This window comes from Toxotes jaculatrix, chromosome 8, assembly GCF_017976425.1.
Source record: "Toxotes jaculatrix isolate fToxJac2 chromosome 8, fToxJac2.pri, whole genome shotgun sequence".
In the NCBI taxonomy this organism is placed as follows: domain Eukaryota; kingdom Metazoa; phylum Chordata; class Actinopteri; family Toxotidae; genus Toxotes; species Toxotes jaculatrix.
In genome coordinates this window covers 5,595,084-5,608,350 of record NC_054401.1, presented here as the reverse complement: position 1 = coordinate 5,608,350, position 13,267 = coordinate 5,595,084, and the positions used below count along the sequence as shown (strand labels likewise).

The 13,267-nt window shown below is 43.9% G+C and overlaps 3 protein-coding genes across 3 annotated transcripts; all 3 read left to right on the top strand.

Moving 5' to 3' along the window:
• Window positions 1-889: 889 nt before the first annotated feature.
• Window positions 890-3,368, top strand: rnf183 (ring finger protein 183). Its single transcript, XM_041043637.1, has 2 exons — window positions 890-1,096; window positions 1,750-3,368. The coding sequence occupies exon 2, from the start codon at window positions 1,816-1,818 to the stop codon at window positions 2,788-2,790; it is 975 nt and encodes a 324-aa protein (XP_040899571.1). The 5' UTR covers window positions 890-1,096; window positions 1,750-1,815; the 3' UTR covers window positions 2,791-3,368.
• A 108-nt stretch (window positions 3,369-3,476) lies between these two features.
• Window positions 3,477-6,199, top strand: LOC121185470. The gene is made up of 2 exons (XM_041043638.1): window positions 3,477-5,398; window positions 5,504-6,199. The coding sequence occupies exons 1-2, from the start codon at window positions 4,646-4,648 to the stop codon at window positions 5,594-5,596; spliced, it is 846 nt and encodes a 281-aa protein (XP_040899572.1). The 5' UTR covers window positions 3,477-4,645; the 3' UTR covers window positions 5,597-6,199.
• Window positions 6,200-6,925: 726 nt separating this feature from the next.
• On the top strand, window positions 6,926-10,669 carry mgat1a (alpha-1,3-mannosyl-glycoprotein 2-beta-N-acetylglucosaminyltransferase a). The gene is given in 4 exon segments (XM_041045230.1): window positions 6,926-7,183; window positions 8,166-8,767; window positions 8,769-9,096; window positions 9,310-10,669. Coding segments are annotated over 3 exon segments (1,332 nt in total). The 5' UTR covers window positions 6,926-7,183; window positions 8,166-8,462; the 3' UTR covers window positions 10,009-10,669.
• The last annotated feature ends 2,598 nt before the right edge of the window (window positions 10,670-13,267 follow it).

Sequence of the window (13,267 nt, the reverse complement as noted above, 5' to 3'; positions counted from 1 at the left end):
CCACCTGTGTGTTCATTTTCAACTTGTAAGCCAATACAAAACATGCCATATCCTGCCATCATGACCAGTAATTTCTTCCTTCCTGAAGTCCCTTCTCATGCAGCAGCATGTTTCTGTTGCTTAAAGAGTGACGCATCACTAAGTTTCAGGAAGAGCTGTTCGACAAAGCAAACAAAACTGTTCTGTGTGTGTTTTTAATGCTGTTGATATTTAGTGTAAAATATGTCATGAGTCGTTATCTCAGTCAGGGCGTATTCTCGTATATTCAAAAGGCTCAGATGAAAAGTGAGTAACTAGGACTGTGCGGAGAGAAAAGGTTAAGCTACGTAGCTGTTCTTGTTTGGGTGGTAAACCCACAAAGTGACAGGCAGAGGTATGACAGGTATGAGATGCTGATACGTGCAGTGTTGACAGTACTGTACCTTTGTCTTTTTATGCACCAACAGTGGAATTTTCCCCAACAATCACCACTGCTTTTCTTGATTTGTATCTCACACACAGTCACATGATTGAAAAAAATCATGCCACAGACATCAGCTCTGATGTTTAAAGTTCAGTTAAACAGCAAAGGCTGATATATAAAACAACAGTGGATTGATTATAAAGAGGAAATTGAGTTGTAATCACTGACAGCGCTGCCTCTAAGTAGTAATGTGATGGCAGTATGATACAGCTTCTGCTGTGTGAGCGAACGCATAAGAATTATCTGAGTAAATGGCCTGATTATCTACATATCCCACACAGACCATAAAAAGCACAGCCTCACGACAGCTGGTTCAACTGGTCTGACGAGAGAGGGGAAGAAGGGAGGGCATGAGGCAGCAAGGAGGAGGGTTCAGAGGAGGCAGTACTATGTTACAATTAGACAACAAGATATGAGAGTAAAGAAACTAACAGAAGGGGAAAGCAGGGAGGAGAACAGAGGGACCAAAGATTCCTGAGAGTTTCTGAGTTAACTTTTAGTTGTTTTATTTTTCTTTCTTTCTTTTTTTTTGTAATGAAGTTTAGTGATGTGCACGTTTTTACCGCATTGATACTGGTTGATTACTTGCCAGATCATCTGACGACGTGATCTGACATTCATCTACCTCAGCAGGTCAGTGTGTGTGTGTTTGAATGCAAATTCTGTCCAATTAATTACTTTATTGTTCTTTGTCATAAAACAGGAAACAAACTTTTCTCTGGGGAACCCGCTATGAGAAACTTCTACACTTTTAACTAAACTGAACTAAACTTTTAACTAAACTAAACAAAACTTTAACTCAAACTAGATTTTCTACAATTTGAAGAAAAACAGCTGCTAAAATGTGAATTGTGAACCTCTTTTGAGTTAAACACTTCAAGTTAATGAGTGACTATGAAAGATCGACGGGTATGATGGAATGTTTGCTATGACATTTCAAAAACAATGACGCTGTGCCACATACCAGTTTCACCCTTAGTTTAGTTTTACAGGTTTTGACCCACTAAGACAGGAAGATATTAAAATCCCCGTCAACTAGAACCTAACTGAAGCAGTTCCCGTTCTGCAGTTCTCACTACGGATATGTTTGCTGATGATTTCTGTGCAGGAAAGCCTATTAAACAAACACAGCATTTTAATACAATAGAGATGTTAGATAGCAAGAGAGGTTAGGCTTTATTGCTTCATCATCATGAAACAGCAATGATAACTGTGCAGCTAGTCTGTTTCTTGCTTATCTAGTTAGTGGGAACCAATCAACTTATCTAAGATCTTATTTTCTGCAGCTCCTGCTGGAAAACTGGGAGTCAGATTCCAGTTGGCATCCTAGCCTCTAACATCATCCCTCCAAAATGAGCGATGGCAATGAGAGGCCACAGACTGATGGAAGTTGGAGCCACAGCCACGGTGCCAGACAGGCCCCCAACGTCAAGCCCAAACTCAGCCAGAAAGAGAGGAACAGCAAGGAGGACCATTGGAAGAAGGAGAAGACCACAAAAGTGAGGCGATCCAGGAGTACTGACTCAGAGCGGACGGAAAGAGGGAGGAGGAGAGAAAGAGACAGGCACCAGGGAGAAAGGAGGCAGCGTGGGAGGAGTGAGGAGGCCCGGAGACGAGACAGGAAAGAGGGGGAGAGTGACCGGGGAAAGGTGAGGCCCCCTGAAAATGATGTGGAAGACACTGAGTGCGCTGTGTGCTTCTGCTCCTATGATAATGTCTTCAAGACCCCAAAGTTGCTGGCGTGTGGGCACACCTTCTGTCTAGAGTGCCTTGCTCGCATCAACGTGACCTCCTCTGAGCTCAAGACTCTGTCATGCCCCGTGTGTCGTGAGCTGACTGAGCTCCCCCACGGCCAGGACCTGCCCCGCCTGGGAAACAATCAGGACATCATAGGCAAACTGCCACCAGACATGCAGAGGGCACTGTCCATCCGCTTTAAGCGCAGAAAGGGCAAACTGGTCCTGAAAAACCCTCCTCCCACCAGCCCCACCACATCTAACACCATCACCCTGCCTAAAAAGAGTCAGGATGGCCAGGTGACAGCAGGTGGTGACCTCCACTTGCACACAATGGAGCAGGGAATAGTGCCAACCACTGTGGTGGATGTAGGCAGGCCTCCAAACAGGGTAAGAGGGCGCCTGCGCAGGTTGTTCCGCTCGGACCAGTGCTACTACACCGTGGTGGCGTCCATCATCACCATCACTGTGGCGCTCATGCTGGTGGGGATTCTGGCCTTTGTGATCATACCAAATGTGGTCATTCACCGGAGGCCTGTTCAAATGGTAAACCAAACGGTAGGAAATGGAGATCAATTCACAAGACCCTGAGGAGGCACAGAGGGATGTGCTGTAGAGATGACTCTAAAGTGGGGGGAGAGATTATCACGCTCCTCTTGGGGAGCATTGGTGAAGGAAAAACTAAGCACTGGGACGCACTCAAGCTGGTTCACATGCAGTGAAGAAATGAAGGAAAACGAGGACAGCAACATTTTTTAAATGCAGGACAGACAGGCTTAAAGTTGCACATGAAGGAAACAGGGAAAACTTGCATGTTTTCTTTTCTTTCTTTCTTTTTTTTTTTACCTTTGTGTTCTTTTCTGAGCATGTTTGTGATTACTGTGAAAGTCAGAAACGCTTTGTGTGTGAGGACACTGCTCAGAAGAATTAATAAGCTGTAAATGTTGAAATGCACTAAACTCTGTGGGGAAGGGTCTTGAGTGTCTTTTGATTGCGTCAGGCTGAGCTCAATAACCACTTCAGGGTTTCTAGTTCTTACCTGTTTTGTTTATAGACCAGCTCACTGTACATAGCTATAGATGATTTATATATTTTTAAGTATTCTCTCTTTCCCTCATAAGAATGGACTTTATTCCCTGTCTTATCATCAAATAAAGCCTTTTCTCAGACACTGAGAACTCATTGCTCAGTATTTTCGAAAAATGATGACAATTCTTTTTCTATAAGATAATCTAGATTTTTTTTAAATATCATATTAAACAATGGCTATCTTGCTTTTAACAGTTTCTTTCTTTATGTACTGCTGATTATGGTCTAGAGAGGACTTCCTGACATTTGCCCCCTACTGAGTCAACAGATTTGATGCTTATTTCAGAAACCTGCATGGCTTCTTCAGACACCTGATACCCTCTAGTGGTGTAAACATACCAGTTAAGATGGTGGCTTGAACACTGAATTTCACCTGTTTCTCCTGCTGTGCCTCCCGGCTTTGAGGCTGGCTAACCTGTTTGACAGCATGAGTGTCTCTACCTGCGTGGCAGGTTTTTTTCAGCTGTAATTTTTGACAGTGTGTTGAGATATGTGATCACTTTTGACAGTGTGTTGAGATATGTGATCACTTGCCAGCCAACTCTTTGATGTGGGGAGGACAAAACATCTTAAACATAAATCATGGACGTCCACAATAAAACACTGCAGGAATGACAGAAGAGAACATGAACCCAGTCAGAAGTTAAGTCATCTGACCTTGACTATTTCCATTTGATGCTACTTTAGACTGGAACTCCACCACTTCTCAGCTAGAAATGTTGTACTTTTGATTCCACCACTTATCAGACATCTGGAGCTGCTTCAGAGATTAAGATTTTACATGAAAATCATACTGTGAGTCAACAAATACTCAGATCTTTTACTTTCGAAAAAGTACCAATACCACATTAAAATTAAAAGTTTTGCATTTATAAAAAATTAAAGTTAAAAAAAATAATAAAATAGAACACAGTATATTTATCAATAATAACGCAAATACATAATATAGCAGCTTTACAGTAGTGTGTTAATACACTGTGAAAGGGGCGAGTCTGTATAATGAGTAGTTTTTGTACTTATGGTTCTTAAGTAGATTTTGCTGATGATACTTATGTATGTGAATGCAGGGCTGTACCGGTAACAGTATTTTTACAGTGTGTCGTTAGTACTTATGTGTACTTTTTCCACCACTGCCTAAAGACACACCCCCTGACCCTGCCTTCAGGACCATCGAGGCAAATATGGTCGGGTGAACCAGACCAGAAGAGACCCCCGCCCCCCCTCCCCTGACCCACTCCTTACGCAAATAAACCTTTATACGTTATGTGACTGCTTGGATAGAGTCTGAACATTAGAACCAGTAAACCAGAAAGTCCCCCAAACAGAAAGGGGTCTTTTGTGGACATTATCGACCACCATGGCTTCCACTCCCTCCGCCTCTGCCTTGTCTGCTGTTCTCCGGTGCCGGGGGAATCTCTGGACCAGAAATCCGCAGACCAAGCGGCCTCCCTCCTCGGCGTACAGCCTCGGACTGGCCGGCGGGGCGCTGCGCGACTCGCCGGCTGAGCGCAACCGGGCAAACCAAGCGTCAGTGTGGGAAGCTTTTCTGCGGGGAGAGCGTGTTGTGGTGGGAGGAAGACTGACCGTGGAGTATAAATTGTGCCATGTGGACGGTAAAATTTTAAGAAAAAAAGATTTCAGGGAAATTAATAACTTATATTGTTCAAAGCTTTCGTATTCCTCAGAGGACGCGCATTCAGCTGCGCCTGGTGTCCAAAACGCGCTGGTGCGTCAGCAGACTCACAAACTGACGTCTGACCTGCCCGGAATAGATAAATGCTCTACAACGATCCAAATGAATAAATATGCAGCACGTGTTTGTAAAATGGTATCTCTTAAGGAAGTCACTGAGTTCCCGGCTGGCGTTTTGAAAGTGTCCATAACGGCCCCATGCTTTAAGGAAAATGCAGGACAATCACCGTCTTTCGTCTTCACGGGCTGGTCAGCGCTGAAGAGCACCTGCTTATCTTTGACCAGTCTGGTGTCAGAATTTATGTTCTTGAGGCTGGCCGTATTGTGGAGGTCAAGCAGCAGCCTGGCGTGTGGCGATGCGCCACAGCATCTGCTGTGCCAACAACACGAGAAAATCATCGAAGTCGATGCCCTGCAGGTGGCTTTTCTAAGACTTAAGCGTATGGTTTAAAAACAGAATACGTAATTTACAGTATGCTGTACAGTATGTCACTGTAGACTAAATAATAATTTCCTCTTTCAGGCAGATAGACAGATCCACAGTCCTACTGCCCTCACATCTTCCAAGGACAACTCCGGCTGTGAACAGAAGCTCACAGAGGACAGACCAGACTGAGACAGAGTCCAAGGCTTCAGCACTGAAACTACACACTGTGATCTAACCTTATTTATTGATTTTTACTTGGCTTTCACAATACACATCAGGACTCTGACCCAGTGATAAAAGAAAACAGACGGTTGTTTTTAGGGTATATCTTTTTACTTTTGCTTTAGTCCTCAATGAAAAGTAAGTGATACTATAATAAGTCAATTGTACTTACAACTGTAGCCCTACCTTTTACTTAGGCAGCTCAAATGATGGCAGTAAATTTTATTTTTGAATGCACCCTGTATGTTTAGCACTTAAAATATTACAAACCAGAACTATTCAAATCAATTCCAAGTAAAAACTGGATACTGCAAATGTGGTGGAATAATTGAATTTTTTTTTTTTTTTGCTTACTCTTTCCTCTTTTGTCTTGAAGGTGCTTGCTTTTTTTTCATGCATTGGACTAAAAATATAGAGCCTCACAAACATTCAGTTTCACTAACATAATTCCACTTAAGGATGTATTAATGTCATGTATGTAAAGTATTAATGTCATGATTTCTATCATTGAAATACAAAGGTGGAAAAAGTAATTAAGATCTTTCACTTAAGTAAAAGTGGCTACAAATACTCCTGCTTTCAAAATCTTCCATCTTTTTGTGTTACTTCACATTTCACATTTTTAGAACTCTTCTGTCACAGGATAAGATTTAACCTAAAATATATAATATATATATGATCATATATGATGCATGAGTACATGCACATTATTTGATAGCTGTAGTTACTTTGATTTGATTTTAGAAACAAAACACAATCAGTTTCCCATTGAACAGTCCAATGGGCTGTTACTAAGAACTTACTTAGTAAAAAGTTTTGTTTTTTTTGTTTTTTTTACGAAACAGAAACAGGGAGAAATAGTGCACTGCTTCAGGAGTCATGTTTACTTCTGTACACTTCAAAAATCCACAAAATATATAATTTGCCTAGACTTTTGCATACAAGGTGTATATTAAAAAAAGGGAGGGGGGGGATATGTCGCCTGTGATCAGTTAGGTAGAAGACACAAAGGAAATTTGCATTTGCAGCCAAGCCAGAAAAAAAGGAACATTGTCTCAGTAGCTTGGTTTATATTTAATTCAAATCCACACCCACACACACTCGTCGCTCCCCTTTTCTTGCCTTCCTGCCCCTTCGTTGCCATATGTAGAAGCCACAGTGTGTAAAAGCAGACAGTAAATCCTGGCAGAAACACCAAACGCTGACGCTTTTGTAACGAGCTCCGCAGAGAGCAGCGCACACGTCAAAGTGTTGTGTAATTTCTCAAGGTGACAGTTAGGGCGGGACTTCCCCTCACTGCCTCTGCCCAGGAAGTCGTCGTGTTACTTTTTCTCCTCCTCCTCCTCCTCCAGCCTTGCGAGACACAGCAGAAACTACAGGGGTCTTAAGTTGGTTTAGCAGCTGGAAAACTGGCAAGAGGGCAGTTTTACGCCGGCTCCACCCGTGCTCACGGTTTCTGGCGTTCAGCTTGGCCGGTTGTCATCGAAGAAACGGAGGCTGGGGAGGGGGAAAGAAATGGCCACAGGAGGAAGAAGTAGTGGTCCCACTGTTACGGTAAGGGCTAATTTCAGCACGCTCCTCAAGCTTCAGTATTTACATCTGTCGAGCTGCGGGGAGGTCGAAACTCGGGATTTAGAGTTGGTTATTTTTTCTTCTGTCCGAATAACCCGTTGTTCGGTCTCTTTGACGAGGCAGCCACAGGTGATAGGAGACAATCGATCGCCGACAGTTGGGTGATTCATCACTCAGTAGTTCACGTAAACTTCCAGCGAAAGCGAAATTTGTACATGCCTGCTCGTTTTTTTTCTTTTTTTTTTTACAGCGTTGTTGTGATATTTCAGTGTTTTTTTAAGGCTGCATTCTTTATTCGCATTATTGATTAATCAGCCGATTATTTTCTCGATTCAGTAAGTAGTGCGGAATAAATCACTTAGTCGATCAACAGAAAAAAAAAACATCGGGAATTATTTTTAGTAGTTTATTAATTGAGGAAACTTATAAAATTGTGAAAAAGACACATTCTCAGGTTCCAGTTTCCAGCAAATGGTTGTTCCTCTTTTTGTCACGTGATATTATGGACTTTTGGACTTACGGTCACACAAAAACAAAAAAAAATAAAATAAAGACATTTGAAGAATTCAGCTTAGATCCTATCCTTACTTGTCAGAATAATCAACAATGAAAATAAATATTAGTTGCAGCCAGGATGTAATGTTAGCAAATAGTGAAAATTACCCATTTTAGTTTCCCAGAGTCTAAGATCATATCCTCACATGGCTTGTTTTGTCCAATCAGCAGTCCAAAACACACAGATATTTAGTTTACAAAGAAAAGCAGCAAATTCTCTCATTTGAGAAGCTGGAACCAGAGACAGTTTGACATTTTTGCTTTTTAAAAAAAAGCACTTTGGGGATTAATCTGTTGTCAAAATAGTTGCAGACTAATTTTCAGTTGATCAACTAATTGAGTAAGTACTACTTGTTGCAGCTCTAAAATTGTTATTTTCTTGAAGTACGTTATGTTCTTATTATTTCAGATGGAAGAAGATATTGAAAGTTGAGGATCTCCTAGAATCACAGCTCTGCTCCAAGATGAATCCTGCCCCTCGTCATATTTCATCCATCTTCACCTTCAGTGACACGGTATTGTGTCCTTATAACTTAAGTAGCTGCACAGTGAGCTAACAAGGTGTGACTCCTCGTGTCTGACCATGCACTTGTGATGATACACAGGCTCTTCCCATATCCCATTTTTATTGTCTGTAACAAGGACAAGTCTTCCTATTTAGACCCTGTCCTCCTAACACCCCTCCCTCTCTCTGAGTCTCTGGGCCATGCTCCGCAAGAAAGGTTCCCTCATTCTTTGTGGTACGTTCCTGTTTATCACCTGGAACGCCATACTGGTGCATCTGCTGTGGGGCAGACCCTGGCCTGGGCAGCCGGACGAGCCTGGCCAAAGGCACATCGACGTGGCTGAAAGGCCTACCAATGATGTGGTGGGAGATGTGCTCCGAATGGCAGACACGTTGGAAGCAGAGCTTGAACTGCAGAAACAAATCCTGATCCAGATCCAGAATCACCAGTCACTGTGGGAGCCACCAAAGAAAAACAAACCGAAGGCTGTAGTACCCCCCTGACCCTGTCATTCCTATCCTGGTTATTGCCTGTAACAGGGTCACCGTGCGGCGCAGCTTGGACAAACTCCTGCAGCACCGTCCTTCAGCAGAGCTTTTCCCAATCATAGTGAGTCAGGACTGTGGACATGCTGAAACTGCTGAGGTGATTCGTTCTTATGGAAATAAAGTAACTCACCTGAAACAGCCAGACTTGTCAGACATCGCTGTGAGGCCAGAGCACAAGAAGTTTCAGGGTTACTACAAAATCTCCAGGCATTACCGCTGGGCTCTCAATCAAGTGTTCAAGACCCTTTCTCATTCCTCTGTTGTGATTGTTGAGGATGACTTGGAGGTAAATATGTTGGCAATTACTGTCATTAAATTGCTCCAGTTAATGCGTCTAAAATACAATAAATACATCTAAAAGATAAATTCATTTATAAATGAGTTGATAAACATTGCATAGCTTCCATATTTTACAACTAATAAGTTGTCGTGCTCAGAACAATTGGTTTCACTTGTTGGCATGTGTCTCACAAACTGAATTATTCATCTGCTACTGTAGGTGGCGCCAGACTTCTTTGAGTACTTCCGAGCTTTGCTGCCACTCCTGAAATCCGACCCCAGTCTGTGGTGTGTGTCAGCCTGGAATGACAATGGCAGGGATGGCTACGTGGATCCTGGCAAGGCTAGCCTGCTCTACCGGACAGACTTCTTTCCTGGTCTGGGGTGGATGCTCCTCAGGGAGGTGTGGGAGGAGCTGGAGCCAAAGTGGCCCGCTTCATTCTGGGACGACTGGATGCGTCAGCCAGAGCAGCGCCGCAACCGTGCCTGTATCCGCCCAGAGATTTCACGGACTTTTACATTTGGCAGGCAAGGTGTGAGTCTGGGCCAGTTTTATGACAAGTACCTGCGTTATATTAAACTGAATACCGAATTTGTGCCTTTCAACAAATTAGACCTGAGTTACTTGAAGGAGGAGACGTACAGAGAAAATTTTGAGAAGGAAGTTTACAGTGCCCCTGTGGTTACATATGAAGATGTTAAGCAGGGTCAGCTAAAAGGACCCGGGCCCTTTCGCCTTCAGTACTCAAGTAAGGACAGTTTCAAAGTGTTGGCCAAAAACCTGGGAATCATGGATGACTTGAAGTCTGGAGTCCCAAGAACAGGATACAGAGGAGTTGTCAGTTTCATCTCAAGAGGAAGGAGAATCTATTTAGCCCCTCCTCCTGGATGGACCCAGTATGATCCCACCTGGAGCTGATAATCCAGGAGATTATCAGTACTATGTGCAGTAGCCTTTTTGTAATCTCCAAATGATAGCTGGGGAGAGCATTCCAGACCAAAGAGTGATGTCCTTAAACTTTCTCTTGGATCAAATGATATGTTCTCTAGTTCATTGTCTTTGACAATGCAGAATGGATTGTCCCTCTTTTTGGTGTAGGGATCATTGCCAATGCTACTCAGGTCTTCTTCATTATTCCAAAACATTTCTTACAGTGTAGGATACAGCCTAAACAGTTTGTAAGACAGAACTGCTGTAATTCACCAGAGATCTATTTTTATATTATGCAAATTGTGCACATGACATTCATTAATGCATTCAATGCAGTTACCTAATTTGCCACTTTTGTTTAAATTATTTGTAATTTCTGGTAGCCTATGGTATGAACTGTTTATGTCTGGTATAAATATGAAATCATAATCTGTGGTATGGTTGCTTATGGTGTTGGTGACTGGTCATAACTGTAGTATAATCCGTCATTTGATTCTCATTGTTTTTGTTGTCTATGAAAATCACTTCTTCCGCCTTACATTTTAATTTTGTGAAATGATTCTTCAGTGTTGTACTCCTTGTAAGTTTGTTGCAAACTACAACATTTGTGTGTTTGTATATTTTTTGAATAAAACAACAATACACAATTTTTAATTAGTTAGTTAAATTAACTTTTACAAAAAGAGCAATATGTTCTCAGTTCATATTATTTCATTTGTTACACAATTACTGGTTAATATCCTTTTAGGGAGTTATTACAAACTCAGCATGTGCATCTAAACAGTCAAAGCCAACAAAACATTAGTTTAAATTATATTACAGTTCTGAAATATACCAAATATGTGGGGCTGAAACTTGGGGGTAGCAGCTTAGAGTTTCTATCCCAGTTTCTACTCTTGATTTAGGCTTCTTCATTTCAGGGCCTCAGGAGTGGTTTGGACCCCCCTTTTTGTGGTACTTTTTGTCAAGCTGAAGTTGGTGTTTCGGGTGGTTAAGAGTGTACAGGGCTCACAGGCCCTGAACACGCCTGTGAGCCCTAGAAAGTGTCTAGGAGTGCGTTTCGGGGCCTCAGGAGTGGTTTGGACCCCCCTTTTTGTGGTACTTTTTGTCAAGCTGAAGTTGGTGTTTCGGGTGGTTAAGAGTGTACAGGGCTCACAGGCCTAAGTGTGAGAGGCCAAAAGTGTTCCCCCAGAAAGTGTCTAGGAGCGCGTTTCGGGGCCTCAGGAGTGGTTTGGACCCCCCTTTTTGTGGTACTTTTTGTCAAGCTGAAGTTGGTGTTTCGGGTGGTTAAGAGTGTACAGGGCTCACAGGCCTAAGTGTGAGAGGCCAAAAGTGTTCCCCCAGAAAGTGTCTAGGAGCGCGTTTCGGGGCCTCAGGAGTGGTTTGGACCCCCCTTTTTGTGGTACTTTTTGTCAAGCTGAAGTTGGTGTTTCGGGTGGTTAAGAGTGTACAGGGCTCACAGGCCTAAGTGTGAGAGGCCAAAAGTGTTCCCCCAGAAAGTGTCTAGGAGCGCGTTTCGGGGCCTCAGGAGTGGTTTGGACCCCCCTTTTTGTGGTACTTTTTGTCAAGCTGAAGTTGGTGTTTCGGGTGGTTAAGAGTGTACAGGGCTCACAGGCCTAAGTGTGAGAGGCCAAAAGTGTTCCCCCAGAAAGTGTCTAGGAGCGCGTTTCGGGGCCTCAGGAGTGGTTTGGACCCCCCTTTTTGTGGTACTTTTTGTCAAGCTGAAGTTGGTGTTTCGGGTGGTTAAGAGTGTACAGGGCTCACAGGCCTAAGTGTGAGAGGCCAAAAGTGTTCCCCCAGAAAGTGTCTAGGAGCGCGTTTCGGGGCCTCAGGAGTGGTTTGGACCCCCCTTTTTGTGGTACTTTTTGTCAAGCTGAAGTTGGTGTTTCGGGTGGTTAAGAGTGTACAGGGCTCACAGGCCTAAGTGTGAGAGGCCAAAAGTGTTCCCCCAGAAAGTGTCTAGGAGCGCGTTTCGGGGCCTCAGGAGTGGTTTGGACCCCCCTTTTTGTGGTACTTTTTGTCAAGCTGAAGTTGGTGTTTCGGGTGGTTAAGAGTGTACAGGGCTCACAGGCCTAAGTGTGAGAGGCCAAAAGTGTTCCCCCAGAAAGTGTCTAGGAGCGCGTTTCGGGGCCTCAGGAGTGGTTTGGACCCCCCTTTTTGTGGTACTTTTTGTCAAGCTGAAGTTGGTGTTTCGGGTGGTTAAGAGTGTACAGGGCTCACAGGCCTAAGTGTGAGAGGCCAAAAATGGTTCCCCCAGAAAGTGTCTAGGAGCGCGTTTCGGGGCCTCAGGAGTGGTTTGGACCCCCCTTTTTGTGGTACTTTTTGTCAAGCTGAAGTTGGTGTTTCGGGTGGTTAAGAGTGTACAGGGCTCACAGGCCTAAGTGTGAGAGGCCAAAAGTGTTCCCCCAGAAAGTGTCTAGGAGCGCGTTTCGGGGCCTCAGGAGTGGTTTGGACCTCCCTTTTTGTGGTACTTTTTGTCAAGCTGAAGTTGGTGTTTCGGGTGGTTAAGAGTGTACAGGGCTCACAGGCCTAAGTGTGAGAGGCCAAAAGTGTTCCCCCAGAAAGTGTCTAGGAGCGCGTTTCGGGGCCTCAGGAGTGGTTTGGACCCCCCTTTTTGTGGTACTTTTTGTCAAGCTGAAGTTGGTGTTTCGGGTGGTTAAGAGTGTACAGGGCTCACAGGCCTAAGTGTGAGAGGCCAAAAGTGTTCCCCCAGAAAGTGTCTAGGAGCGCGTTTCGGGGCCTCAGGAGTGGTTTGGACCCCCCTTTTTGTGGTACTTTTTGTCAAGCTGAAGTTGGTGTTTCGGGTGGTTAAGAGTGCACAGGGCTTGGAGTTTTAACCAGGGTCTGTTTTGACCGATTCTCAGGGGAGCAAGATAGAGACATGGGACCTTGTCCTACCCCCCCATTTGTGTGTACCCCGAGTCCAACGGTACCACCCTCGAGTCTCTAGGACTTAGGGTTCTGGAGTTATGAGCATTTGAAGTTCCCCCAAATAAGGGATTTGGGAGAGTGAAAATTTGGGGTTTTAACCAGGGTCAGTTTTAACCGATTCTCAGGGGAGCAAGATAAAGACATGGGACCTTGTCCTACCCCCCCATTTGTGGGTACCCCGAGTCCAACGGTACCACCCTTGAGTCTCTAGGACTTAGGGTTCCAGAGTTATGAGCATTTGAAGTTCCTCCATATAAGTGAGTTGGGAGAGTGAAAATTTGCCGAAGTGTGAGAGGCCAAAAGTGTTCCCCCAGAA